This window comes from Peromyscus maniculatus, chromosome 1 (genome assembly GCF_049852395.1).
Source record: "Peromyscus maniculatus bairdii isolate BWxNUB_F1_BW_parent chromosome 1, HU_Pman_BW_mat_3.1, whole genome shotgun sequence".
Classification (NCBI taxonomy): Eukaryota; Metazoa; Chordata; class Mammalia; order Rodentia; family Cricetidae; genus Peromyscus; species Peromyscus maniculatus.
This window is the reverse complement of record NC_134852.1, coordinates 9,789,773-9,816,327: the sequence shown is the minus strand read 5'-3', so window position 1 is coordinate 9,816,327 and position 26,555 is coordinate 9,789,773. Positions and strand designations below refer to the sequence as shown.

Sequence of the window (26,555 nt, the reverse complement as noted above, 5' to 3'; positions counted from 1 at the left end):
TTTCAGCAGGAAACAGCATTACTCTTACCCACAAAATCTTTGAGAATTTAAAGCCACTACAGGAAGTATATGGAGGAAGCATTGCCTAGCCCAGAGCTTTGGTATAGAATTGAGTTGTCAGAGACAAGTCTTGAGCAAGAGCATATCCTCTTTCTGTTTTGTACTGCATGTCTTCATCCTTGACAGGGGTTCCGGGTTGCAGTCTGGTCTATCTCATGGGTGTGTCCTGCTGTGCAGACTGTATCACCAGTTCTGTTTGCTGTTTATGTGGAGATCTGGCATGAGACTCTGCCATGGTCCTTGGCGCTGCTCTTCTTGGACTTGGTAAGTGAGACAGGTGTCATTATTTTTAGTTAGAGTGGTAATGAATACAGAATCCCAGATTTTTAACCTAGGATCTTCTCATAGAAATTTCTCTATGAAGACCTGGCCTGGTGCATCAGAAGAGTCTTCCATGGCCTCAGCCTGTCTATCTGGTCTTGGTCTTTTGATGTGAGCTCTGGGGTTGGGATCAGTGTATAACAGGACAGACTTCTCTTATCAGATCTTTTGTTTTATTTTCAGTGTTTTTAATGGCACCGAAGATTTGGGCACAATATGGTGAGTCTGTTCTCTGTTTTAGCCATGGGAAACTGAGTTTGGCTGGGAATAGCATGGGAGGAGCTTGAAGTCTCTTGAGCAGATTCTGAGATGGGATTTTCATTGGCAGCCACTGGCACACTTACTTAATGATTCGTCCTTACTATTGCAGCCATCTTTGGGGTGGGGATTCTTGACTGTGCTACAGTAATGCCCACATGAGATCTGGCTCAAAGGATATGGAAACAAAGGGCACAGAGGAGGTGACACTCACACACATGATTCCTCCTGAGGATACAGACATTTGCTTTCAATTAGTTTTCCTTTTCTTCCCATCTCTTCTCACCTGGGCTGTGTCTGGCTTTCTTACTGAGTTCTGCCTCTGGGGAGACACATCATTCATGATAAATTCATCATAAATGCTGTCTGTGTGGGTGCAGTACAGGTGGGATTCCTTTGTTTCCAGAGGCTCCCAGGTTTTGTGTGATATTAGAGGTGGGTGTAGATTTTGAGTTTTATGTGGAAGCAGGAGAGAAAGTAAGACATAGGTCAGTGACTATTTTTTTTTTGAGACGGGGTTTCTCTGTAGCTTTGGAACCTGTCCTGGATCTCGCTCTGTAGATCAGGCTGGCTATAAATTCACAGAGATCTGCCTACTTCTGCCTCCAGAGTGCTGGGATTAAAGGTGTGCTCCACCACTGTCTGACTGTAGTTCAGTGATTTAATGGGATTTCACTCCAGGGAAGTGGGAAGGCTGCGTGATAAGAATCGCAACCTGCAGGGTTCATTTCTGGCCTGGTGGGAGTTGAGAGAAGGCACTGTTATCACTAAACTATGAGATTTATTTTTTTTAAAAGAATATCACATTTAAAATTTCTACTTAATTAACATTTTTTCTTTATTGTACATACCAATCACAGTTTCCCCTCCCTTCTCTCCTTCCATTCCCACCCCAACCTCCCATTCACCCCCTCTTATTGCACTCCTCCTCTGAAAGTTAGTCTCACACTGTTTGGGAACAGTAAAGATGATTGGGCCTCTGGAACTGTGGCACAATATCAATTGTGAAAACAGCGAGACTTCTCTCTGGAGGTGTGCTGGTTAGTTTTCTTTCAACATGGCAAAAGCTAGATTCATCTGGGAAGAAGAAACATCATCTGAGGAATTGCCCCCACCATATTGGCCTGTGGGCATGTCTGTGGGGCATTTTCTTGATTAATAATTGTTGTGGGAGCTACTTTATAGCTCCTTGGGAACCTGGTCCTCTTGACATCAGATGACTAGCTCTCTTTTCCTGTGTCTCTCCAGGGCCACCATCCCAGCCTTCCATCTGGGCAGTTCCAGGAGCTGTGATTTCCACAGGCAGTGCTGTGACCATCTTCTGCAGGACTCTTCCAGGAGTGACTAGTGTTCGTCTAACCAATGATAAAGAGTGGTTTGATCATAACCTACAGGGAGACCAGGAAGTGTGTGAGTTCAGTCTGAAGAATATGATACACAGCAATGCAGGGGTTTACCACTGTGAATACTATGATGGAAGTACATGGTCCCAAAATAATGACAAACTGGAGCTGGTGGTGACAGGTGAGTAACTGCTCAAGCACACTGTCCTTCAGACTCAGTCTCTGATGCCTGAACCACATTTGCCCCATCACAGGCCCTGCCCTATATCTCTGCTCCCATATATGGATCTCTCTCCTCTCCTCTCCTCTCCCTTCCTCTCCTCCCATTTAATCCTTTCCTTTTCAATTTCCATTTTTCTTGATTTTTTTTGTGACAGGTTCTCAAACATTTCAGTACGGCCTTGAACTTGCTGTGTATCCAAACATAATCTTTTTTTTTTTTTCTTGTTGGTATCTTTTATTCATTTAGTACTAACTGTGTTAATATTTTATTATTATTATTATTATTATTATTATTATTATTATTATTATTATTATTATTTTACAACACCATTCAGTTCAACATAATAGCCACAGAATCCCCTGTTCTCCCCCTCTCGCCCACCCCTCCCCCTAGCCCACCCCCCATTCCCACCTCCTCCAGATCAAGGTCTCCCCCGAGGACCGGGGTTGACCTGGTAGACTCAGTCCAGGCAGGTCCATTCCCCCCTCCCAGACCGAGCCAAGTGTCCCTGCATAAGTCCCAGGATTCAAACAGCCAACTTATGCAACGAGCCCAGGACCTGGCACCAATGCACAGCTGCCTCCTAAACAGATCAAGCCAAATGACTGTCTCATCCGTTCAGGGAGCCTGATCCAGTTGGGGGCCCCTCAGCCTTTGGTTCATAGATCCTGTGCTTCCATTCATTTGGTTATTTGTCCCGGTGCTTTATCCAACCTTGGTTTCAACAATTCTCGCTCATATAAACCCTCTTCTTACTCACTAATTAGACTCCCAGTGCTCCACCAGGGGCCCAGCCGTGGATGTCTGCCTTCAGATTCCTCAGTCCTTGGATGGGGTTTATGGCACCACTATCTGGGTGTCTGGCCATCCCATCACCAGAGTAGATCAGTTCCTGCCGTCTCGTGACCATTGCCAGCAGTCTTTTGAGGGGGTATCTTTGTGGATCTCCGTGGGCCTCCCTAGCTCTCTGCTTCCTCCCCTTCTCACCTTCTCATGTGATCTTCATTTACCATGGTCTCCTATTCCTTGTTCTCCCTCTCTTTTCTTGATCCAGTTAGGATCTCCCACTCTTTCCCTCGACTGTCGCCCTTCATTGTTCCCACTCATGACCAGGCTATTCATGTAGATCTCATCCATTTCTCCGTGTCTTTTTTTGGGGTCCCGTTTTCCAGGTAGCCTCACTGGTGATGTGAGTAGCAGTCTAGTCATCCTTGTTCCACATCTAGCATCTTCCTATGAGTGAGTACATACCATATTTGTCTTTCTGAGTCTGGGTTACCTCACTCAGGATGATTTTTTCTAGATCCATCCATTTGCCTGCAAACCGTGTGATGTCATTGTTTTTCTCTGCTGAGTAGTATTCCATTGTGTATATGTGCCACAATTTATTTATCCATTCTTCAGTTGAAGGGCATCTAGGTTGTTTCCAGGTTTTGGCTATTACAAACAATGCTGATATGAACATAGCTGAGCAAGTGCTCTTGTGGTATGATTGAGCATTTCTTGGGTATATGCCCAGGAGTGGTATAGCTGGATCTTGGGGGAGATTGATTCCCAATTTTCTAAGAAAGCGCCATATTGATTTCCAGAGTGGTTGTACAAGCTTGCATTCCCACCAGCAGTGGAGGAGAGTTCCCCTAGTTCCACATCCTCTCCAGCATAAAGTGTCTTCAGTGTTTTTGATCTTAGCCACTCTGACAGGCATAAGGTGGTATCTCAGAGTTGTCTTGATTTGCATTTCCCTGATGATTAGGGAAGTTGAGCAATTCCTTAAATGTCTTTCAGCCATTTGGGATTCCTCTGTTGAGAATTCTCTGTTTAGTTCTAAAGCCCATTTCTCAATTGGACTATTGGTCCTTTTGATGTCTAATTTCTTGAGTTCCTTATATATTCTGGATATCAATCCTCTGTCAGATGTGGGGTTGGTGAAGATCTTTTCCCATTCTGTAGGCTGTCGCTTTGCCTTGTTGACCGTATCCTTTGCTCTACAAAAGCTTCTCAGTTTCAAGAGGTCCCATTGATTGATTGTTTGTCTCAGTGTCTGTGCTACTGGTGTTATATTTAGGAAGTGATCTCCTATGCCAAGGCGTTCAAGACTATTTCCTACTTTCTCTTCTAGCAGGTTCAGAGTAGCTGGATTTATGTTGAGGTCTTTGATCCACTTGGACTTAAATTTTGTGCACGGTGACAGATATGGATCTATTTGCATCCTTCTACACGCTGATATCCAGTTATGCCAGCACCATTTGTTGAAGATGCTTTCTTTTTTCCATTGTATACTTTTGGCTTCTTTGTCAAAAATTATATGTCCATAGGTGTGTGGGTTAATGTCAGGGTCTTCAATTCGATTCCATTGGTCCACATGTCGGTTTTTATGCCAATACCAGGCTGTTTTTATTACTGTAGCTCTATAGTAGAGCTTGAAGTCGGGGATTGTGATGCCTCCAGAAGTTGTTTTATTGTACAGGTTTCTTTTAGCTATCCTGGGTTTTTTGTTTTTCCATATGAAGTTGAGTATTGTTCTTTCCAGATCTGTGAAGAATTGTGTTGGTATTTTGATGGGGATTGCATTGAATCTGTAAATTGCTTTTGGTAAGATTGCCATTTTTACTATGTTAACCCTGCCTATCCATGAGCATGGGAGATCTTTCCATTTTCTGAGATCTTCTTCAATTTCTTTTTTCAGGGACTTAAAGTTCTTGTCATATAGGTCCTTCACTTGCTTGGTTAGTGTTACCCCAAGGTATTTTATGTCATTTTTGGCTATTGTAAAGGGTGATGTATCTCTAATTGCCTTCTCAGCTTCTTTGTCCATTGTATATAGGAGGGCTACTGATTTTTTTGAGTTGATCTTGTATCCTGCTATGTTGCTGAAGGTGTTTATAAGCTTTATCAATTCCTGGGTGGAATCTTTGGGGTCACTCAAGTATACTATCATGTCGTCTGCAAATAGTGAAAGCTTGACTTCTTCCTTTCCAATTTGAATCCCCTTAATCTCCTTATGTTGTCTTATTGCTCTGGCTAGAACTTCAAGTACTATATTGAATAACTATGGGGAGAGTGGACAGCCTTGTCTCGTTCCTGATTTGAGTGGAATTGCTTTGAGTTTCTCTCCATTTAATTTGATGTTGGCTGTTGGTTTGCTATATATTGCCTTTATTATGTTTAGGTATGTTCCCTGTATTCCTGATCGCTCCAAGACTTTTATCATGAAGGGGTGTTGGATTTTGTCAAATGCCTTTTCTGCATCTAGTGAGATGATCATGTGTTTTTTTTCTTTGAGTTTGTTTATATGGTGTATTACATTGATGGACTTTCGTATGTTGAACCACCCTTGCATCCCTGGGATGAAGCCTACTTGATCATGGTGGATAATTGTTCTGATGTGTTCTTGGAGTCTGTTTGCCAGTATTTTATTGAGTATTTTTGCATCAATGTTCATGAGGGAGATCGGTCTGTAGTTCTCTTTCTTTGTTGCATCCTTGTTTGGTTTAGGAATCAGGGTAATTGTAGCCTCATAGAAGGAGTTTGGTAATGTTCCTTCTGTTTCTATTATGTGGAACAATTTAGAGAGTATTGGTATTAACTCTTCTTTGAAGATCTGGTAGAATTCTGCGCTGAAACCATCTGGTCCTGGGCTTTTTTTTGGTTGGGAGACTTTTAATGACTGTTTCTATTTCCTTAGGGGTTATTGGACTATTTAAATAGTTTATCTGGTCTTGATTGAACTTAGGTATGTGGTATCTATCCAGAAAAATGTCCATTTCTTTTAGGTTTTCCAGTTTTGTGGAGTAGAGGTTTTTGAAATATGACCTTATAATTCTCTGGATTTCCTCAATGTCTGTTGTTATGTCCCCCTTTTCATTTCTGATTTTGTTGATTTGGATTCTCTCTCTCTGTCTTTTGGTTAGTTTGGATAAGGGCTTGTCTATCTTGTTGATTTTCTCAAAGAACCAACTCTTTGTTTCATTAATTTTTTGTATTATTCTCTTAGTTTCTAATTTATTAATTTCACCTCTCACTTTGATAATTTCCTGGCGTCTATTCTTCCTGGGAGACTTTGCTTCTTCTTGTTCTAGAGCTTTCAGATGTGCTGTTAATTCACTAGTGTGCGATTTCTCCAACTTCTTTATGTGGGCATTTAGTGCTATGAATTTCCCTCTTAACACTGCTTTCATAGTGTCCCATAAGTTTGGGTATGTGGTGTCTTCATTTTCATTGATCTCTAGGAAGTCTTTAATTTCTTTCTTTATTTCTTCCTTAACCCATTGGTGATTCAGTTGAGCATTATTCAGTTTCCATGAGGTTGTAGGTTTTCTGTAGTTTTTTGTTGTTGTTGAAATCTAGCTTTAAACCATGGTGATCTGATAGAACACAGGAGGTTATTCTGATTGTTTTGTATCTGTTGAGATTTGCTTTGTGGCCAAGTATATGGTCGATTTTAGAGAAAGTTCCATGGGGTGCTGAGAAGAAAGTATATTCTTTCTTGTTAGGATGGAATGTTCTGTAGATATCTATTAGGTCCAATTGGGTCATGACATCAGTTAAGTCCTTTATTTCTCTGTTAAGTTTCGATTTGGGAGATCTGTCCAGTGGTGAAAGTGGGGTGTTGAGATCTCCCACTATTAATGTGTGGGGTTTTATATGTGGTTTAAGCTTTAGTAATGTTTCTTTTACATATGTGGGTGCCCTTGTGTTTGGGGCATATATGTTCAGAATTGAAACTTCATCTTGGTCGATCTTTCCTGTGACGAGGATGTAATGTCCTTCTTGATCTCTTTTGATTGATTTTAGTTTGAAGTCTATTTTGTTGGATATCAGGATGGCTACCCCTGCTTGTTTCTTAAGACCATTTGATTGAAAAGTCTTTTCCCAGCGTTTTATTCTTAGGTAGTGTCTATCTTTGAATTTGAGATGTGTTTCTTGTATGCAGCAGAACGATGGGTCCTGCTTTCGTATCCATTCTGTAAGTCTATGTCTTTTTATAGGTGAATTAAGTCCGTTGATATTAAGGGATATTAATGACCAGTGATTCTTCATCCCTGTTATTTTTGGTGGTAGAGTGTGTGTACTTCTCTTCTTTGGGGTTTACTGTTGTGGCTTTATCTATTGCCTGTGTTTTCAAGTGTGTATCTGACTTCCCTCGGTTGGAATTTTCCTTCTAGTGCTTTCTGTAGGGCTGGGTTTGTGGATAGGTATTGTTTAAATCTGGCTTTGTCTTCGAATGTCTTGTTCCTTTCGTCTATGATGATTGAAAGTTTTGCTGGGTATATTAGTCTGGGCTGACATCCATGGTCTCTTAGTGTCTGCATTACATCTGTCCAGGTCCTTCTGGCTTTCAAAGTCTCCATTGAGAAATCGGGTGTTATTCTGATGGGTTTACCTTTATAGGTCACTTGGCCTTTTTCCTTGGCTGCTCTTAATATTCTTTCTTTATTCTGTACATTTAGTTGTTTAATTATTATGTGTCGAGGTGACTTTTTTGGGGGGTCTAGTCTGTTTGGTGTTCTATAGGCTTCTTGTATCTTCATAGGCATTTCCTTCTTTAAGTTGGGAAAGTTTTCTTCTATAATTTTGTTGAATATATTTTCTGTGCCTTTGAGTTGGTATTCTTCACCTTCTTCTATCCCTATAATTCGTAAGTTTGGTCTTTTTATGGTGTCCCAGATTTCTTGGACATTTTGGTTCATGACTTTGTTGGCTTTAGTGTTTCCTTCGACTGATGGAACTATTTCTTCTACTGTATCTTCAATGCCAGAAATCCTCTCTTCCATCTCTTGCATTCTGTTGGTTATACTTGCATCCGAAGTTCCTGATCTTTTACTCAGGTTTTCTATTTCTAGCATTCCCTCTGTTTGTGTCTTTTTTATTTTTTCAATTTCCTTTTTCAGTTCTTGGACTGTTTCCTTTGCTTGTTTCATTGCTTTTTCATGATTTTCTTTCAGTGCTTTATTGTTTTCTTCCAGGACTTTATTGTTTTCTTCCAGGGCTTTATTGTTTTCTTCTAATTTGTTTACCCTTTCCTCTAGTTGTTTACAGCGTTCTTCCAATTTTCTTGTCTTTTCCTCTACACAAGCCTCTACCTTCTTCATGAAGTTACTCATAAGGCTACTTTCTTCTGCTTCTTCCAATTTTTGGTGTTCAGGTCTAGATGTTGGAGGCGAACTAGGTTCTGGTGATGCTGTATTGCTCTTCATTTTGCTGTATGTACTTCTGCCTTGACGTCTGCCCATCTCCTTGTGGTTCCTTCTTGGTCTTATCAGTGTACTTGTTTCACAAAGAGCTGACAGACTCAGGAAGACTCTCTTGTCCAAAAGGGAGTTCTCTTGTCCAACTCTTTGGTCCAGAAGGGAAGTCAGGGGCAAGCTCTGGTCCAGAATGGCAGTCGGGGACAGGCTGGGAGCTGGGGGCCAGTCTCTAAGTCTCAGGAAGTGGCTGGGGTCTTGGGCAGATGGGCGTGGGAGCAGGGCGCGGAGATTGCAGGGGCTTCCGGGGGGGCTGGAAAAGGGGATCCCTCCCGGTGGGGCTAGAAGGGGAGCTGCCCAGTGGCCAGAACCCGGCGCCAAGCTGTGCAGGCCTCCCCGCAGTGGCTGGTGCCCAGGGATGGGGTCTGGGCTGGACCCGGGTACTCACCTCTGGTCCAGAAGGGAAGTCGGGGGCAGGCTGGGAGTTGGGGGCCGGTCTCTAAGTCTCAGGAAGTGGCTGGGGTCTCAGGCAGATGGGCGTGGGGGCAGGGCGCGGAGACTGCAGGGGCTGCTGGGGGCTTGGAAAAGGAGATCCCTCCCGGTGGGGCTAGAAGGGGAGCTGCCCGGTGGCCAGAACCCGGCGCCAAGCTGTGCAGGCCTCCCCGGAGTGGCTGGTGCCCAGGGATGGGGTCCGGGTGGACCCGGGGACTCACCTCTGGTCCAGAAGGGAAGTCGGGGGCAGGCTGGGAGCTGGGGGCTGGTCTCTAAGTCTCAGGAAGTGGCTGGAGTTTCGGGCAGATGGGCGTGGGGGCAGGGCGCGGAGACTGCAGGGGCTGTCGGGGGGCTTGGAAAAGGGGATCCCTCCCGGTGGGGCTAGAAGGGGAGCTGCCCAGTGGCCAGAACCCGGCGCCAAGCTGTGCAGGCCTCCCCGCAGTGGCTGGTGCCCAGGGATGGGGTCCGGGCTGGACCCGGGGACTCACCTCTGGTCCAGAAGGGAGGTCGGGGGCAGGCCCCAAACATAATCTTGAGTTTATGTTCCCTCTGCTTCTACTCTCCTAGTACTAGCATTGTTGACCTGGACAATGACACCATTCATATGGTGATGGGCATAGAGCACAGGGAACTGTGTATATTAGGGAAGATTTCCCCCATCTATGATTCGTCCCCAGACGCTCTGTATTGGTTTATGATCCCCTCTGTGCTGATCTTGTTCTAGGCTTCCTCCAGAATGGTGATTATAGCCCGTAAGGGCTGGAGTTCATGGAAACTGACAGCAGCCTCCTGTCATACATAGATGGTCTCTATGGTCTTTGTTCATGGAATAATTCAAACATACTTTGTGATCTGTATAGATTGGCAATGCATGAGTCTCCTTTCCTCTTCATCTTTTCTTTTCTCTGGGCAGTCTCTGTGAGTTTTAGGTTTAACTTGAATCATGTTTTAAACAACAGGGCTGCACTGTCTGGTTTGGTGTCAACTTGACACAAGTTAGAGTCATCAGAGATGAAGGAGACTCAGTTGAGGAAATGCCTCCATAAGATCCAGTTGTAAGGCATTTTCTCAGGTAGCTCTCATGGGGGAGGGCCTAGTACATGGTGGGTGGTGCCATCCCTGGGCTGAAGGCACCCTGGATCCTGGGTTCTATGAGAATGCAGGATAAGCAAGCCATGGGAAGCCAGTAAGTCAGTAAGCAGCACCACGCCATGGCTTCTGCATCTGCTTCTACCTCCAGGATCCTGCCCTGTTTGAGTTCCTGTCCTGACTTCCTTTGGTGATGAACAGTAATGGTGAAGGGGAAGCCAAATAAAACATTTGCTCCACAACTTGTTTTTGGTAATGGTCTTTCATCACAGAAACATAAGCCCTAACTAAGACAAGGGTCTTTTTGTAAACTTTTTGAGACAGGGTCTCACCATGTAACTGTCTGAACTTGAAACCTCAATATAAGAGCAGATTGTTTTTAAACTCACAACATCCACCTGCTTCTGTCTATGAAGTGTTCAGATTAAAGGAATGTGCCACTACAAGCAATTAATAGCAGGAAATTTTTCTTCCAGGTGCTTACTCGGAGAAGCCATTCCTTACTGTTGATTCAGGACCTCAGGGATTCTCAGAAATCAATGCAACTCTCCACTGCCACATACATGTTTCCTTTAATATCTTCATCCTCTGCAGAGATGGAAATGCTTCCTTTCCCCAGAACTGTTCACGGCAGGACCACAACACATTCCTCATCTCTCATGTGAGCCTGGAGCACCTGAGGACCTACAGATGCTTTGGCTCTAACAAACAGAATTCCTACTTGTGGTCACTGCCTAGTGACCCCCTTGAGTTTTCAATCCCAGGTAAGTCCATCTGGTTCTTGTTCCTTATCTCTGTGCTTAGAGAGTCCTCAAGGGATGCCATGTGAGATATGCCAATTCCACTGCATGTCTCCTGTGTGCTGTATGTTGCACACCACACTGCTATTCTGACTGGAATTGCTCCATTTACACTATGGACTCTGAACATTACATGTTAATTATATTATTTTGGGGTAGATACAAGAATATTCATCTGGGGACTAGAAGTCCTTACCTATCCATAATGAGAACCTTCCTGAAAGATGGTGTTCCACTTGATTGCTGACTGTTATCCTCCAATGTTGCTTTCTGAGTTGTGTGTTTGACAAATATATCACTATCCAACAGGACAGAACAATTGGAATGTGTCTCCTAGCTTCTCCATTGAAGGTGATTTTTTAGATTTGAAGAGATTATCTGATTTTTCTTTTTCCTTTTAGATTATGATATAATATGTCATTTCATCCCTCCTTTTTCTTCCTCTAAACCCTCCCATGTACCCCCTTGTTCTCTTTCAAATCCATGGCTTCCTTTTACATTAATTGTTGCTACATGAATATATGTATATGTAGATGCATGTATATATTTCTAATATACCCTCCTTAGTCTGTATAATGTTGTTGTATGTTTTCAGAGCTGACCATTTGCATTGGATAACCTACTGGTGTTCTCCTCCCTGGGGAAGACCATTTCTCCCACTCTCAGGATTCCTAGTTCCCTGTAGTTATTTATGTAGGGTCGAGGCCCCATTGTCTTTCTCCCATCCACTTTCACATGTCTGTTTTGTTGTCCTTGTCCAGCTCATGTTTAAGCAATCATGTTGGTGAAACTTTATGTGTGTTGCCTCTGACATTAGTAGGAGATACAGTCTCACAACAAACTCCCTCATGCTTTGCTTCTTACAATCTTTCCTCCCCCTCTATCACAATGTAGGGTTTGTTTTGTAGATGCATTGCCACTGAGCTGCACAACTCTGCATTTTGGTTTGTTGTGTTTGTAGTGGTGGATGTGATGTGATGTGATGTGATGTGATGTGATGTGATGTGATGTGATGTGATGTGATGTGATGTGATGATGTGATGTGATGTGATGTGATGTGATGATGTGATGTGATGTGATGATATGATGTGATGTGATGATGTGATGTGATGATGTGATGTGATGTGATGTGATGTGATGTGATGTGATGTGATGATGTGATGTGATGATGTGATGATGTGATGTGATGTGATGTGATGTGATTTGTAATGGTCTTCATCTGTTGTGTCATGAAGTTTCCTTGGTGAGGGATGAGTACTACTCTTATCTGTCCCACCAGCCTTTGTCAACATAGTGCCCCCTCTGAACAGCCATCAGTCCAGTGGAGAGTGCAGGAAACATTAACACAAGAGAACTCAGAAAGAGCAGGTGGCATACAGGAGTGTTGGTGGGTCTGCTCATCCTTAGACATCCACTTCTATGCAACATTTGATGATGGATTTTAATTTTACTGCTGCACCTGAGAAATCCTCTATGATGTTTAGAACTATATATCCAATGAGATATTTGAAATTTATCTTTGCGAACATTTAGGACACAGCTCAACAAACTCCAGCCTGGAAAGCATCCCTACATCCTCCTCACATAAGTTCTTTCTATTCTTATGTGATGAATATGTATATTATATAGATGTATATACACACATACATATATTTATATACAGACACAAACCCAGACAGACAGACACACAAACATATATGTATATCGATTTCATATAGGAGAGAAAACATACACTATTTGAGCCTGATTTTTTTTTGCTCAATATGAGGATATTTTCATATTCTTGTAAATTATATCAGTTCATCTTTCTGTCTGAATAAAACCCCATTCTCTGTATATCCAACTGTTCTAGTATAGTATAGTATAGTATAGTACAGTATAGTATAGTACAGTATAGTATAGTACAGTATAGTATAGTATAGTATAGTATAGTACGGTACGGTATAGTACAGTACAGTATAGTATAGTATAGTACAGTATAGTACAGTATAGTATAGTAAAGTACAGTACAGTATAGTATAGTATAGTATAGTACGGTACGGTATAGTACAGTACAGTATAGTATAGTACAGTATAGTACAGTACAGTACAGTATAGTATAGTACAGTACAGTACAGTACAGTACAGTATAGTACAGTACAGTATAGTACAGTACAGTATAGTATAGTATAGTACAGTACAGTATAGTATAGTACAGTACAGTACAGTATAGTATAGTACAGTACAGTATAGTACAGTATAGTATAGTACAGTACAGTATAGTACAGTACAGTATAGTACAGTATACTATAGTACAGTACAGTATAGTATAGTACAGTATAGTACAGTACAGTATAGTACAGTATAGTATAGTACAGTATAGTATAGTATAGCATAGCATAGCATAGCATAGTATAGTATAGTATAGTATGGTATAGTATAGTATAGTACAGTATAGTACAGTATAGTACAGTACAGTACAGTACAGTACAGTATAGTACAGTATAGTATAGTCTTTTTATTGCTGCAGTGAAACACGTGACTAAAGCAACTTAAGGAAGTCATGGTTCACTTTATTGCAGTTTGAGGGACTCGAGGTGCATCCATCATGGTGGGAAGGCATGGTGGCAGGAATTTGAGGCAGGTGGTCACATCGCATCAGCAGAGGCTGAGGCTGCCTGAGCTCAGCTACCTTTCTCCTTTTTTAATGCAGTGACCCAAGCCCTGGGAATGGTGCTTCTCACTTTTAGGGTGGGTGCTCCCACCTCAGTGAATCTAATCAGTCTTGTCTCTCACAGGCAGGGCCAGAGATGACCTGAATCTAGGCTACCCCTCACTGACATGCCCAGAAGCTTGTCTCCCAGGTACATCCTGCCAACCACCAACACAAGTGCATTTTCTTTTTAATAACACAAGTTTTTTGATTAGAACATATGGTGATATTTTATTTGTGCTGAAATGTGATTTTATTTGTATGTTAATAAATAAAGTTGCCTGGGGGTCAGAAATAATAGCAAGCCATAGCAGAAGCAGGGCGGTGGTGGCACACGTCTTTAATCTGATCACATGGCAGGCAGAGTTTGTGTGTTCAAGGACATATCCAGCATGGAGACACACGCCTTTAATCTCAATACCAACCATAGAAGATATGGAGGTCTGTATAGACAGGCAGTGATGAGGAGGTCATGTGGTAGGGTTTACCACCAATGAGAAGGCAGAACAGAAAGTCCATAAAAAGACAGACACACAGGAAGCAGGTCTCTTTCTCACGGGAAGGACGGCAGTGGCAGCGAAGGGTAAGAAGGCGGTTTTAGTCTCAGCTCTTAGCTACTGCTCAGACCTCTTGGGCTTTTAACTCTGTGTTTGACTCTGTGTTTCTTATTTAATAAGATTGTTACATCTACAAGGGCACAGAAAGTATTTTCCTCAAGCATCTTTCCACATGTGCCGTTCTTCTTGGTTCTCACGGTTGCCCTCCCCCTCTTCCCTCTCCTGTGTCCCTTCTCTGCTGCCAACTGTTTTCCTTCCTCCCCATAGTTCTTCCCACTTCTGCTTTTCTCTTTTTTCACATTTAAACCACAATGTGAGTGGTGTGTGGTTTGTGTGTGTGCATGTACACAAGGGTGTGGGTGTGTATGCACACAGGAGGAGGCCAGAGCAAGGTGTCAAGTGTCTTCCTCTCCCACTCTCCGCCATATTTCCCTGAGATAGGAGCTACCACCTAACCTGAAACTTGATGATTTGGTTCAGCTGACTGACCACTGGGCTCTTGAGACTCTTCTGTCCCTACTCCCCAGTGTTACAAGTATGTACTCCCATGCTTCCATGTATGCTTGTATGTGTGAGGATGCTGGAGATTTGAACTCAGATCCTCAAGCTACAAGTATAAGCAAGTATGCTCATCTACTGAGCCATCTCACCAGCCTTTTTTCTTCTTTCTTTTTAATCATGTGGTTTTTGTTTTGGTTTTTTGATACAGGGTTTCACTGTGTAACCATGACTGTCCTGGAACTCATTCTGTAGCCCAGGCTGGCTTCAAACTCTCAGAGATCCACCTGCCTCTGCCTCTGTCTCTCAAGTGCTGACATTAAAGTCATGTGCCATGACTGACTGTCTCAATTAACTTTTAAATTAAAATTTCAGGCCAAGTGTGATGGCACACACACTTTTTTAATCTCAGCACTCAGATCTCTGTTCACAGCCACATGTGTTGTTTTTATTGCTGTCCCCCCCCCAGGATAATCCTCATTGCTGCTTTCCTGTTACGTCATCTCATTACACTTTCATTTTCCTACCTATCTTGAGTTCTATTTTTCTCATGATCCCCTTGTTAGTTTCAACTCATACAAATACAAACATGCACACGCATACAGACACACAGACACACAGACATACAGTCACTATGTCAGAACTATGTCTGAAGATCAATTCTGAAAACAGTGAGACTTCTCTCTGGAAGTGTGCTGGTTAGTTTTCTTTCAACATGGCACAAGGTAGAGTCATGTGGGAAGAAGAAACATCATCTGAGGAATTGCCCCCACCATATTGGCCTGTGGGCATGTCTGTGGGGCATTTTCTTGATTAATAATTGTTGTGGGAGCTACTCTATAGCTCCTTGGGAACCTGGCCCTCTCGACATCAGATGACTAGCTCTCTTTTCCTGTGTCTCTTCAGGGCCACCACCCCAGCCTTCCATCTGGGCAGTTCCAGGAGCTGTGATTTCCACAGGCAGTGCTGTGACCATCTTCTGCAGGACCACTCCAGGAGTGACTTATGTGCGTCTAACCCATTATGTACCAGGTGGAAAGTGGTTTGATTGCACCCCAGAGGGAGCCCAGGAGGTGTTTGAATTCAGTCTGCAGAATATGACACAAGGCAGTGCTGGGATGTACTACTGTGAATACTTCAAGGGAGGCGAATCACCACAAATTAGTGACAAACTGGAGCTGGTGGTGACAGGTGAGTAACTGCCCAAGCACACTGTCCTTCAGACTCAGTCTCTGATGCCTACCTCACTGAACCACATTTGCCCCATCCCAGGCCCTGCCCTGTGTCTCTGCTCCCATATATTGATCTCTTCCCTCTCCTCTCATCTCTTTTCTACCCTCCTCCCCTTCTCTCTTCACCTCCCCTGCCCTCCCCCACTACTCTCTTTCTCTTCTCTCATTTCATCCTTTCCTTTTCAATTTCCATTTTTCTTGGCAGTTTTTGGAGACAGGTTCTCAAATATCTCAGTCTGGCCTTGACCTTGCTGGGTATCCAAACAAATCTTGTACTTATGACCCCTCTGCTTCTAGTCTCCTAGTACTGTTATGATAGAGGTGGACAATGACACCATCATATAGTGATGATTATAGACCCCTGAGCATTGTGTATATTTGGCAAGAACTTGAACAAGATTCATCCCCGACCCTCCGTTTTGATTTGTGACCCTCCCTCTGCGCTGACCTTGTTCTAGGTTCCTTTCAGAACAGTACTTATATCTCCTAAAGGATGGAGTTCGTGGGAATTGACAGCAGCCTTCTGTATATACATAGACACTCTCTATGGTCCTGGTTCATGGAAAATGATACAAACATGTTTTGTGATCCCTCTAGACTGGCAATGGATGTTTCCATTCGTCTTCATCTTTTCTTCTCTCTGGTCAGAGTCTGTGAAATGTAGGCTTATTTTCATCATGTTTTAAATAACAGAGTTATACTGGATAGTTTAGGGTCAACTTGTGTCCATTTGTTACAAGCTAGAGTCATCAGAGAGGAAGGAGACTCAGTTGAAGAAATGCCTCCATGAGATACAGCTGCAAGGCATTTTCAATGGGGTAGGGCCCAGCTCAAGATGGGTTGTGCCATTACCGGCTGATGTTGGGTTCTATAAGAAAGCAGGCTGATCAAGCCAGGGGATGCAAGTCAGTTAGCAGCATCTGTCCATGGCCTCTGCATCAGCTCCTGCCTCTAGCATCCTGCCCTGCTTGTGTTCCTGTCCCGACTTCTATCAGTGATGAACAGTAATGCTGAAGTGTAAGCCAAATAAACCCTTTCCTCCCCAACTTGCTTTTGGTCATGTTTTTTCATCGCATCAACAGAAGCCCTAACTAAGACAAGGTTCTTTTTGTAATTTTTTTTTTGAGACAGGGTCTCATCATGTAACTCAGTCTGGCCTTGAAACCTCGATATAGAGCAGGTTAATTTAATCTTACAACAATACACCTGCCTCTGCTTATGAAGTTTTCAGATTAAAGGAATATGCCACCACAAGCAACTAATATGAAGGTCTTTTTCTTCCAGGTGTTTATAAGGAGAAGCCATCTCTTACTGTTGATTCAGGACCTCAGGGATCCTCAGAAATCAATGCAACTCTCCACTGCCACATACATGGTTCCCTTAATATCTTCATCCTCTGCAGAGATGGAAATGCTTCCTTTCCCCAGAACTGCTCACAGCAGGACCACAACACATTCCTCATCTCCCCTGTGAGCCTGGAGCACCTGAGAACTTATAGATGCTTTGGGTCTAAAAAACACAATTCCTACTTGTGGTCACTGCCTAGTGACCCCCTTGAGTTTTCAATCCCAGGTAAGTACGTCTGGTTCTTGTTCCTTATCTCTGTGCTTAGAGAGTCCTCAAGGGATGCCATGTGAGATATGCCAATTCCATTGCATGTCTCCTGTGTGCTGTGTGTTTCACACCACACTGCTATTCTTAATGCAATTGCTCCATTGCACTATGGACTCTGAACATTATGTGTTAATTATGTTATTTTGTGGTAGATACAAGAATATTCATCTGGGGAACAGAAGTCCTTACCTATCCATAATGAGAATCTTCCTGAAAGATGGTGTTCCACGTGATTGCTGACTGTTATCCTCCCATGTTGCTTTCTGAGTTGTGTGTGTGACAAATATATCACTATCCAACAGGACAGAACAATTGAAATAGTATCTGCTATTTTCCCCATTGAAGGTGGTTTTCAGATCTCAAGAGATTATCTGTTTGTTTCTTTTACCTTTTAGATTATGATATAATATGTCATTCACTCTCTCCTTTTTCTTCCTCTAAATGCTCCCATGTACCCCCTGTTCTCTTTCAAATCCATGGCTTCCTTTTACATTAATTGTTGTTACATGCATATATGTATATCCATGTATATATTTCTAATATACCCTCCTTAGTCTGTATAATGTTGTTGTATGTTTGCAGAGCTGACTATTTGGTATTTGATAACCAATTGGTGTTCTCCTCCCTGGGGAAGACCATTTCTCCCCCTCTCAGAATTTCCAGTTCCCTGTACTTATTTATGTAGGGTCAAGGCCTCGTGGTCTTTCTCCCATCCACTTTTGCATGTCTGTTTTGTTGAACTTGTCCAGCTCATGTTTATGCAGTCATGTTGGTGAAACTTTATGTGTGTTGCTTCTGACATTAGTAGGAGACACAATCTCACAACAAACTCCCTGATGCTTTGTCTCTTACAATCTTTCCTCCCCCTCTATCACAATGTAGGGGTTGTTTTGTAGATGCAGCCATTGCATCTGAGCTGCACAACTCTGCATTTTGGTTTGTTGTGTTTGTCGTGGTATATGTGATGTGATGTGATGTGATGTGTAATGGTCTTCATCTGTTGTGTCATGAAGTTTCCTTGGTGAGGGACGAGTACTACTCTTATCTGTCCCCCCAGCCTTTGTCATCATAGTGCCCCCTCTGAACAGCCCTCAGTCCAATGGAGAATGTAGGAAACATTAACAGAAGAGAACTCAGAAACAGCAGTGCCAGATTTCTTGGTGGAGGGGACTTATTTCTTTATATCTTAGAACTTCTGGCCCTTAGAGATGTCTTGGGTTTTAAGAGTTGGGACATGTTTCAGGTATGGGGAACAAAGTGCACAGGGCCGTGGAAGTTCTAGTTGGGAACATAGTTGAGATAGAAAACTTGGGATAGAAAACATCAAGTGTTCATGGGTTAAAGATGGGAAGATGGACATGAGGAGGCAGGGGGAAGAAATCCCGTGTAGGGTAGAAAATGGGATGGCCCATGATGAGCTTTTTTGTGAGCATGTGGCACACAGGAGTGCTGGTGGGGTCTGCTCATCCTTAGACATCCACTTCTATGCAACATTTGATGATGGATTTTAATTTTCCTGCTGCAACTGAGAAATCCTCTATGATGTTCAGAACTATATATCCAATGAAATATTTGAAATTTATCTTTGAAGACATTTAGTACATAGTTCAACAAAGCCCCAGATTGGAAAGCATCCTTGCATTCTCCTCACATAAGTCCTTGTATCAACAGAAAGTGCATCTGTCCCCTTTGTACTAGAATTCTTCAGGGATCCTCTTTTGCTCTCAGTTCTCACATGGCTCATTATCAAACTCTCATTTGTGTCCTGAAAACACTTTTCAAATCCTGTTCCTTCTTTATTATGTCATCTCTGTCACCCCAAGATCACTTTTCACCCAGCCTCCTTATTGTCTTTCTTCTTTCTACCCAATATTTTATATCCGTCCATCCCACAGAAAATTCATACCAAACATTTTTGTAAGTTTCTATCCATTGCACAAAGTGATGAGTTTACAATGACATGTTCCTCAGGTACATCCTGTACTGTGACCATATTGACCTCTGTTACTCTTTTGCCTCTGTTCTCACTCCCACCAGTCTTCAATTCTAACCTAGTCTCTTTCTACTTTATGTCATGAGTATGTATGTTATATAGATGTATATGCACACATACATATACCTATACATACATATACAAACAAACATACAAACACACAGAGACACAGACAGACAGACACACATATATGTACACATCGATTCCATATAGGAGGCAAAACATACACTATTTGAGTCTGATTTTTTTTGCTCAATATGAGGACCCCCATTTTCATATATGTTCTGGCAAATTACATCAGTTAGCTCATCTTCATGTCTGAATAAATCCCCATTCTGTTCATATCCTACTGTTATAGTATAGTATAGTATATTATAGTATAGGATAGTATAGTATAGTATAGTATAGTATAGTACAGTACAGTATAGTACAGTACAGTGTAGTATAGTACAGTATAGTATAGTACAGTATAGTACAGTATAGTACAGTAGAGTATAGTATAGTACAGTACAGTATAGTACAGTATAGTATAGTACAGTATAGTATAGTACAGTACAGTATACTATAGTACAGTATAGTATAGTACAGTACAGTACAGTATAGTACAGTACAGTACAGTATAGTATAGTGCAGTACAGTATAGTAGAGTACAGTACAGTACAGTATAGTATAGTGCAGTACAGTATAGTATAGTACAGTACAGTATAGTATAGTACAGTATAGTATAGTACAGTACAGTATAGTATAGTACAGTATAGTATAGTATAGTGCAGTATAGTATAGAACAGTATAGTATAGTATAGTATAGTGCAGTATAGTTTACTATAGTACAGTACAGTATAGCACAGTATAGTATAGTATAGTATAGTATAGTACAGTACAGTATAGTATAGTATAGTATAGTACAGTACAGTATAGTATAGTACAGTACAGTATAGTATAGTACAGTATAGTATAGTACAGTACAGTATAGTACAGTATAGTATAGTACAGTACAGTATAGTATAGTACAGTATAGCACAGTACAGTATAGTATAGTATAGCACAGTATAGTACAGTACAGTACAGTACAGTATAGTACAGTACAGTATAGTATAGTACAGTACAGTATAGTATAGTACAGTACAGTATAGTATAGTATAGTACAGTATAGTATAGTATAGTATAGTACAGTATAGTATAGTACAGTACAGTATAGTATAGTACAGTATGGTATACTATAGTACAGTATAGTATAGTACAGTATAGTACAGTACAGTATAGTACAGTATAGTATAGTATAGTACAGTATAGTATAGTACAGTACAGTATAGTATAGTACAGTATAGTATAGTATAGTATAGTACATATAGTATAGTACAGTATAGTATAGTACAGTATAGTATAGTATAGTGCAGTATAGTATAGTATAGTACAGTATAGTATAGTATAGTACAGTACAGTATAGTACAGTATAGTACAGTACAGTATAGTACAGTACAGTACAGTATAGCACAGTATAGTATAGTACAGTATAGTATAGTACAGTATAGTATAGTATAGTACAGTATAGTATAGTATAGTACAGTATAGTATAGTATAGTACAGTATAGTATAGTGTAGTACAGTACAGTATAGTATAGTACAGTACAGTATAGTATAGTACAGTATAGTATAGTATAGTACAGTATAGTACAGTACAGTACAGTATAGTATAGTATAGTACAGTATAGTATAGTCTTTATTGCTGCAGTGAAACACATGACTAAAGCAACTTAAGGAAGTCACGGTTCACTTTATTGCAGTTTGAGGGACTCGAGGTGCATCCATCATGGTGGGAAGGCATGGTGGCAGGAATTTGAGGCAGGTGGTCACATCGCATCAGCAGAGGCTGAGGCTGCCTGAGCTCAGCTACCTTTCTCCTTTTTTAATGCAGTGACCCAAGCCCTGAGAATGGTGCTTCTCACTTTTAGGGTGGGTGCTCCCACCTCAGTGAATCTAATCAGTCTGCTCTCTCACAGGCAGGGTCAGAGATGACCTGAATCTAGGCTACCCCTCACTGATATGCCCAGAAGCTTGTCTCCGAGGTACATCCTCCAACTACCACCACAAGTGCATTTTCTTTTTTTAAAAATGAGATTTTTTTCTTTTCATTTTTTTTATTAAGAAATTTCCTGCTTATGCACCAGGGATGGATCTTGATTCCCGTGCCTGGGTCCCCCCCAAACTGTTCGAGCCAAGCACCTGTCTTCCATATCTAGAGGGCCTAGTCCAGTCCCATGGGGGCTCCATTGCCACCAGTCCACAGTTCATGGGCTTCCACTAGTGTGGCCGGTCATTTCTGCACATCCTCCCATCATGATCTCGATGTCCCTCACCTGCCCTCTCTCTCATCAATTGGATTCCTGGAGCTCAGCCTGGCGCCTGACTGTGGATTTCTGTATCTGCCTCCATCAGTCACTGGACAAAGCCTCTATGATGATAGTTAGGGTATTCACTAGACCGGTCACCAGAGTAGACCAGTCCAGGCACCCTCTGGACCACTGCCAGCAGACCAAGGTGGGGTTAACCTTGTGGATTCCTGCAAGCCTCCCCGGCACCCTACTTCTTCCTATTCCCATGAGTTTTTTGATTAGGACACACAAAGTATTTTCCTCAAGCACCTTTCCACATGTGCCGATCATCTTGGTTCTCACGGTTGCCCTCCCCCTCTTCCCTTTTCCGTGTCCCTTCTCTGCTGCCAACTGTTTTCCTTCCTCCCCATAGTTCTTCCCACTTTGGTTTTTCTCTTCTTTTAAAAATGTGAGTAGTGTGTGGTTTGTGTGTGTGCATGTACACAAGGGTGTGGGTGTGTATGCACACATGAGGAGGCCAGAGCAAGGTGTCAAGTGTCTTCCTCTCTCACTCTCCACCATATTTCCCTGAGATAGGATCTATCACCTAACCTGAAACTTGCTGATTTGGTTCAGCTGACTGACCACTGGGCTCTTGAGTCTCTCTTGTCCCCACTCCCTAGTGTTACAAGTATGTACAGCCATGCTTCCATGTATGCTTGTATGTGTGAGGATGCTGGAGATTTGAACTCAGATCCTCAAGCTACAAGTATAAGCAAGTATGCTCATCTACTGAGCCATCTCACCAGCCTTTTGTCTTCTTTCTTTTTAATCAAATGATTTTTGTTTTGGTTTTCTTTAGACAGGGTTTCTCTGTGTAACCATGGCTGTCCTGGAACTCATTCTGTAGACCAGCGTGGCTTTGAACTCACAGAGATCTACCTGCCTCTGCCTCTGCCTCTCAAGTGCTGGCATTAAAGTCATGTGCCATGACTGACTGTCTCAATTAACTTTGAAATTACAATTTCAGGCCAAGTGTGATGGCACACACACTTTTTTAATCTCAGCACTCAGATATCTGTTCACAGTCACATGTGTTATTATTACTGCTGCTTCCCCCCCCCAGGATAGTCCCCATCGCTGCTTTCCTGTTACGTCATCTCATTACACTTTCAATTTCCTACGGATCCTGAGTTTTCTTTTTCTCATGATCCCTTCTTAGTTTCAACACACACACACACACACACACACACACACACACACACACACACGCATGCACGCGCGCACACACACACACATGCACACACACAGACAGACAGACACCCCCCCCCACAAACACACACACATTTTAAAAGGAATTTTCATATATGTGTAAAATGATGTGTTATCCTCTGAGTTTGGGTTACTTGGTGTAATATAATGATTTCCAGTTTCTTCCATTTTCTTATGAGTACCATGATTTTATTTTTTCTCTCCAGTTGCATAAAGTTCCAGTCTGTCTAGGGACTACCTTTTCTTTATCTGTTCATCTGTGGATGGACGTCTAATTTGGCCTGGTTCAATTTTCTGGCTGCTGTGACTAATGCAATAGTGTGTGTGTGAATATGCAAGTCTCTGTTCTGTTGACTTAGAGTTTTCTGCCATTTGCTAAGAGTCTCTGTTCCTTTCATTAAAACAAAACAAAGCAAGACAGTGCATTAATCATTGTGTGCCAATCACTTGGCAGGTGTTATTTCATTTAGTCTAGTCATTACAGCTTGCAATGTTTTTCAGTTTTTTTACTCTTGCATGTCACTTTTGACCTCCAATTTTTTGATAGAATACATCTCCTGTGCCTTCTCCTGATCGTCTGCTTCTGTATGTGGTTCACTCAGGCTCCTGGTCAAGATTAGTGCATGCTCTTTGTAGACTATCTGGGAAGAGTTCTCCTTCAGCCTCAGAGGGCTGGGGGTTTCTTATTCTTTATGGACCATCTCCCCAAATGAACTTTCTTGGTATTGTATTTGATTTGTCTCATCAGTTGGGTGTGCTGGTGCATCCCTATGATCCCAGCTTTTGGGAGCTGAAGGCAGGATGTTCTCAAGTTTGAAGTCATCCTGGGATACATAGTAAGACCCCGTGTTTAAAGAGTCATAATAGACACCACCTATGTGATAAGCAACACATGAATTGATTGCTTTAATTATTTCATTTCATAGGTTTCCTATAGTTTCCTAAATGCCTAGTTCTGTGTTTGGTAGAAGGTAGGTACTCAATAAATGTTTGATTGAATGAGTGAATTAATGTAACAGACATTTAATAACAGATCACTACTTTTTTGTAATTCCAGGTCCATCTCTTCACATTGTGGTTTGGGTCTCAGTTGCTGCTGTTTGCTTCCTCCTGTTCCTCCTTCTTCTCTTCATCTGCCTCTGCTGCCATTGTGCCAAATGCAGTATGTCCCAAGAGTCAGGGGGGATTAATCTGGTAGGGATGTATGGGGAGTGGTGTGTTCTAAGACTGACCTTTGTCTCTCTGTAGGGGCTTCCAATGGTAAGACCAGGAGCCATGTGAAATATAAGAGGTGGGTAAATTTGGACTCTCCCAATAAATACACCCATTCATCTCCATCTAAAATTTTTGTCTGAATATTGGGGATTGAAGCCAGGGCCCCTATAGCTCCTAAAAATTCTATTTATGTATCATTTCTCAGGCATACTTTAACATTTTTTTCTTTCCACTCAGTTCTAGCACAGCCATGGACATCGAGGAAAAACATAAATGTAAGGTGAAGTGAATTTTGTTGAGGAAAGGGATGCTTGTGGGGCTTAGGAGGTCTTCAGGGAAAAGCAGAAGAGGTGGGAGGTGCCACCTTGCTGTGTGATGTTGCTGTCTTTCCCCTGGGTTCTGTTGGTCATTTCTGAAACATAAAATACAAAACTATATAGTTTAAAGACTCCTGTGAAACAGGCCTACCTTCTCACCTTTCTTTCCAGATGGTGACTTGGAGGGTATTCAGCCTGAGGACTGTAGGAAAGTGGACACACAGGTTAGCCCACCCTACCACCCTGCTCTTCTTTCCCGGACCCCCATCTGTGTATTCTTTTCATGTTTTGTATCTTGTGATGGCAGGTGTCTGCAGCAGAAAACTCACAGGAGGTGACTTATGCACAATTATGCCAAGAGAACTTCAGGAATAACATGAATCCGCTTCCCTCCAATACTCCTCAGGGCACATCTACACATACTTGTGTGTATGCCACCCTCACATTATCCCAAGAGAAGAGTCAGAGCTAAGTGTTCCACTGTTTCTTCAGCACAGGTGGCCTCATGAATGACACTTCTCACATTTTTCAACTCAAGCCATTAGCTGGAGCTCCAACGGACTCAAGTGTAGAGAAGCTTGTTAACTGCAAAGGAACTTGGAGCTTGTAAACATTGCTCAGCAAACTTCTGATTCCTTGTGATTTGCTCACTCATTGATGTACCTGTCAAATGTGTGCTGTGCAACAATCCTTCTGTACATTGTGTGAATAGATGTTGCTATGATTGGTTTAAGAAACAAGCTGACTGGCCAATAGCTGAACAGGATAAATTTGGGTGGGAAAGCCAAATGGAGAATGATGGGATGAGGAAGGGCAGAGTCAGAAGAGACACCTGCCGGATGGAGAATGAGTTGGACACACAAAAAAGGCATAGAGGTAAAAGTCATGAGCACATAGATGAATAGAAATGGGTTAAGTTGTAAGAGCTAGTTAGTAACAAGCGTGAGCTATTGACCAAGCATTTATAAATTATATTGAGTCTCTGAGTCACTTAAATGGGAAGCGGCTGCCAGTTGTTTGGGAGCAGGTGGTCAGGACAGGAAAACTCTCCCTACAGATATGTGCAGATGAGCTTGGGCTCATGTTAACTTAGTAAGACATGAGTTCCATCATCTACTGGAAGAGGCAAGCTGCATAATCTGCACTCCCGGTTGTTAGTATTTTGGAACACCTCAACAGTGTGATCCTTAACTTTAGCTGTCAAATTGAAGGGTTTCACAATCACCTAGGAGACACACCTGTAGATGTGTTTTTCAGAGCTGATCCAGAGATGTTCACCTGTTGTGGAAAGACATACTCTGAATATAGGTGATATTATTTCATGGGCCAGGGTCTTAGATTGAATAGAAAGGAGAAAGTAAGTGTAACATCATTATTCACTGATCTTTCTCTGCTCCCTGACTATGGCTACAGAATTACCAGCTGTATCATGCTCCTGCCACTGTAACTAGAGGCAATTTCTTCCACTGTGTCCTTATATCCATGATGGACTACACCTTCAAACTAAGTCAAAATAAAGCCTTGGTGATGATTACTCTCAATTGTCAACTTGATGAGATACAGTCTTCTGGGAGACTGGCCTCTGTGCATGCTTGTGAGCGATTATTTTGATTAGGTTAATTGAGGTGGGATGACCTGCCCACTGCATTTCCTGGGTTGAGATTCTGGACTACATAAGAAGGAGATAGTCAATTGAACACAAGTATTCATCGCTTTCTTCTTTTTGGTTGTGGGTACAATACGTTAGATGCCTCAGGCTCCTGCTGCCACGACTTCCTCACCACGATCGACTGTAACCTTGGACTCTCTCTCTAGTTGCTTTTTTTTTTGTTTTTCAAGACAGGGTTTCTCTGTGTCGCTTTGCGCCTTTCCTGGAACTCACTTGGTAGCCCAGGCTGGCCTTGAACTCACAGAGATCCGCCTGGCTCTGCCTCCCGAGTGCTGGGATTAAAGGCGTGAGCCACCACTGCCTGGCTCGAGTTGCTTTTTGTCAAGGTGTTTTTTTTTTAATCACCCAAACAGAAAAAGTAACTAGGACACTCTCTCTTCTTCAACTCGATTTTATCATAGCCACCAGAGAAG

General features: G+C 42.2%; 1 protein-coding gene across 1 annotated transcript; it reads left to right on the top strand.

Moving 5' to 3' along the window:
• The first annotated feature begins 200 nt into the window (after nucleotides 1-200).
• On the top strand, nucleotides 201-26,007 carry LOC143272838 (leukocyte immunoglobulin-like receptor subfamily A member 3). The gene is made up of 11 exons (XM_076569116.1): nucleotides 201-324; nucleotides 565-600; nucleotides 1,888-2,163; nucleotides 10,448-10,735; nucleotides 15,425-15,709; nucleotides 17,035-17,322; nucleotides 23,999-24,103; nucleotides 24,190-24,232; nucleotides 24,394-24,431; nucleotides 24,645-24,697; nucleotides 24,781-26,007. The coding sequence occupies exons 1-11, from the start codon at nucleotides 294-296 to the stop codon at nucleotides 24,943-24,945; spliced, it is 1,608 nt and encodes a 535-aa protein (XP_076425231.1). The 5' UTR covers nucleotides 201-293; the 3' UTR covers nucleotides 24,946-26,007.
• The last annotated feature ends 548 nt before the right edge of the window (nucleotides 26,008-26,555 follow it).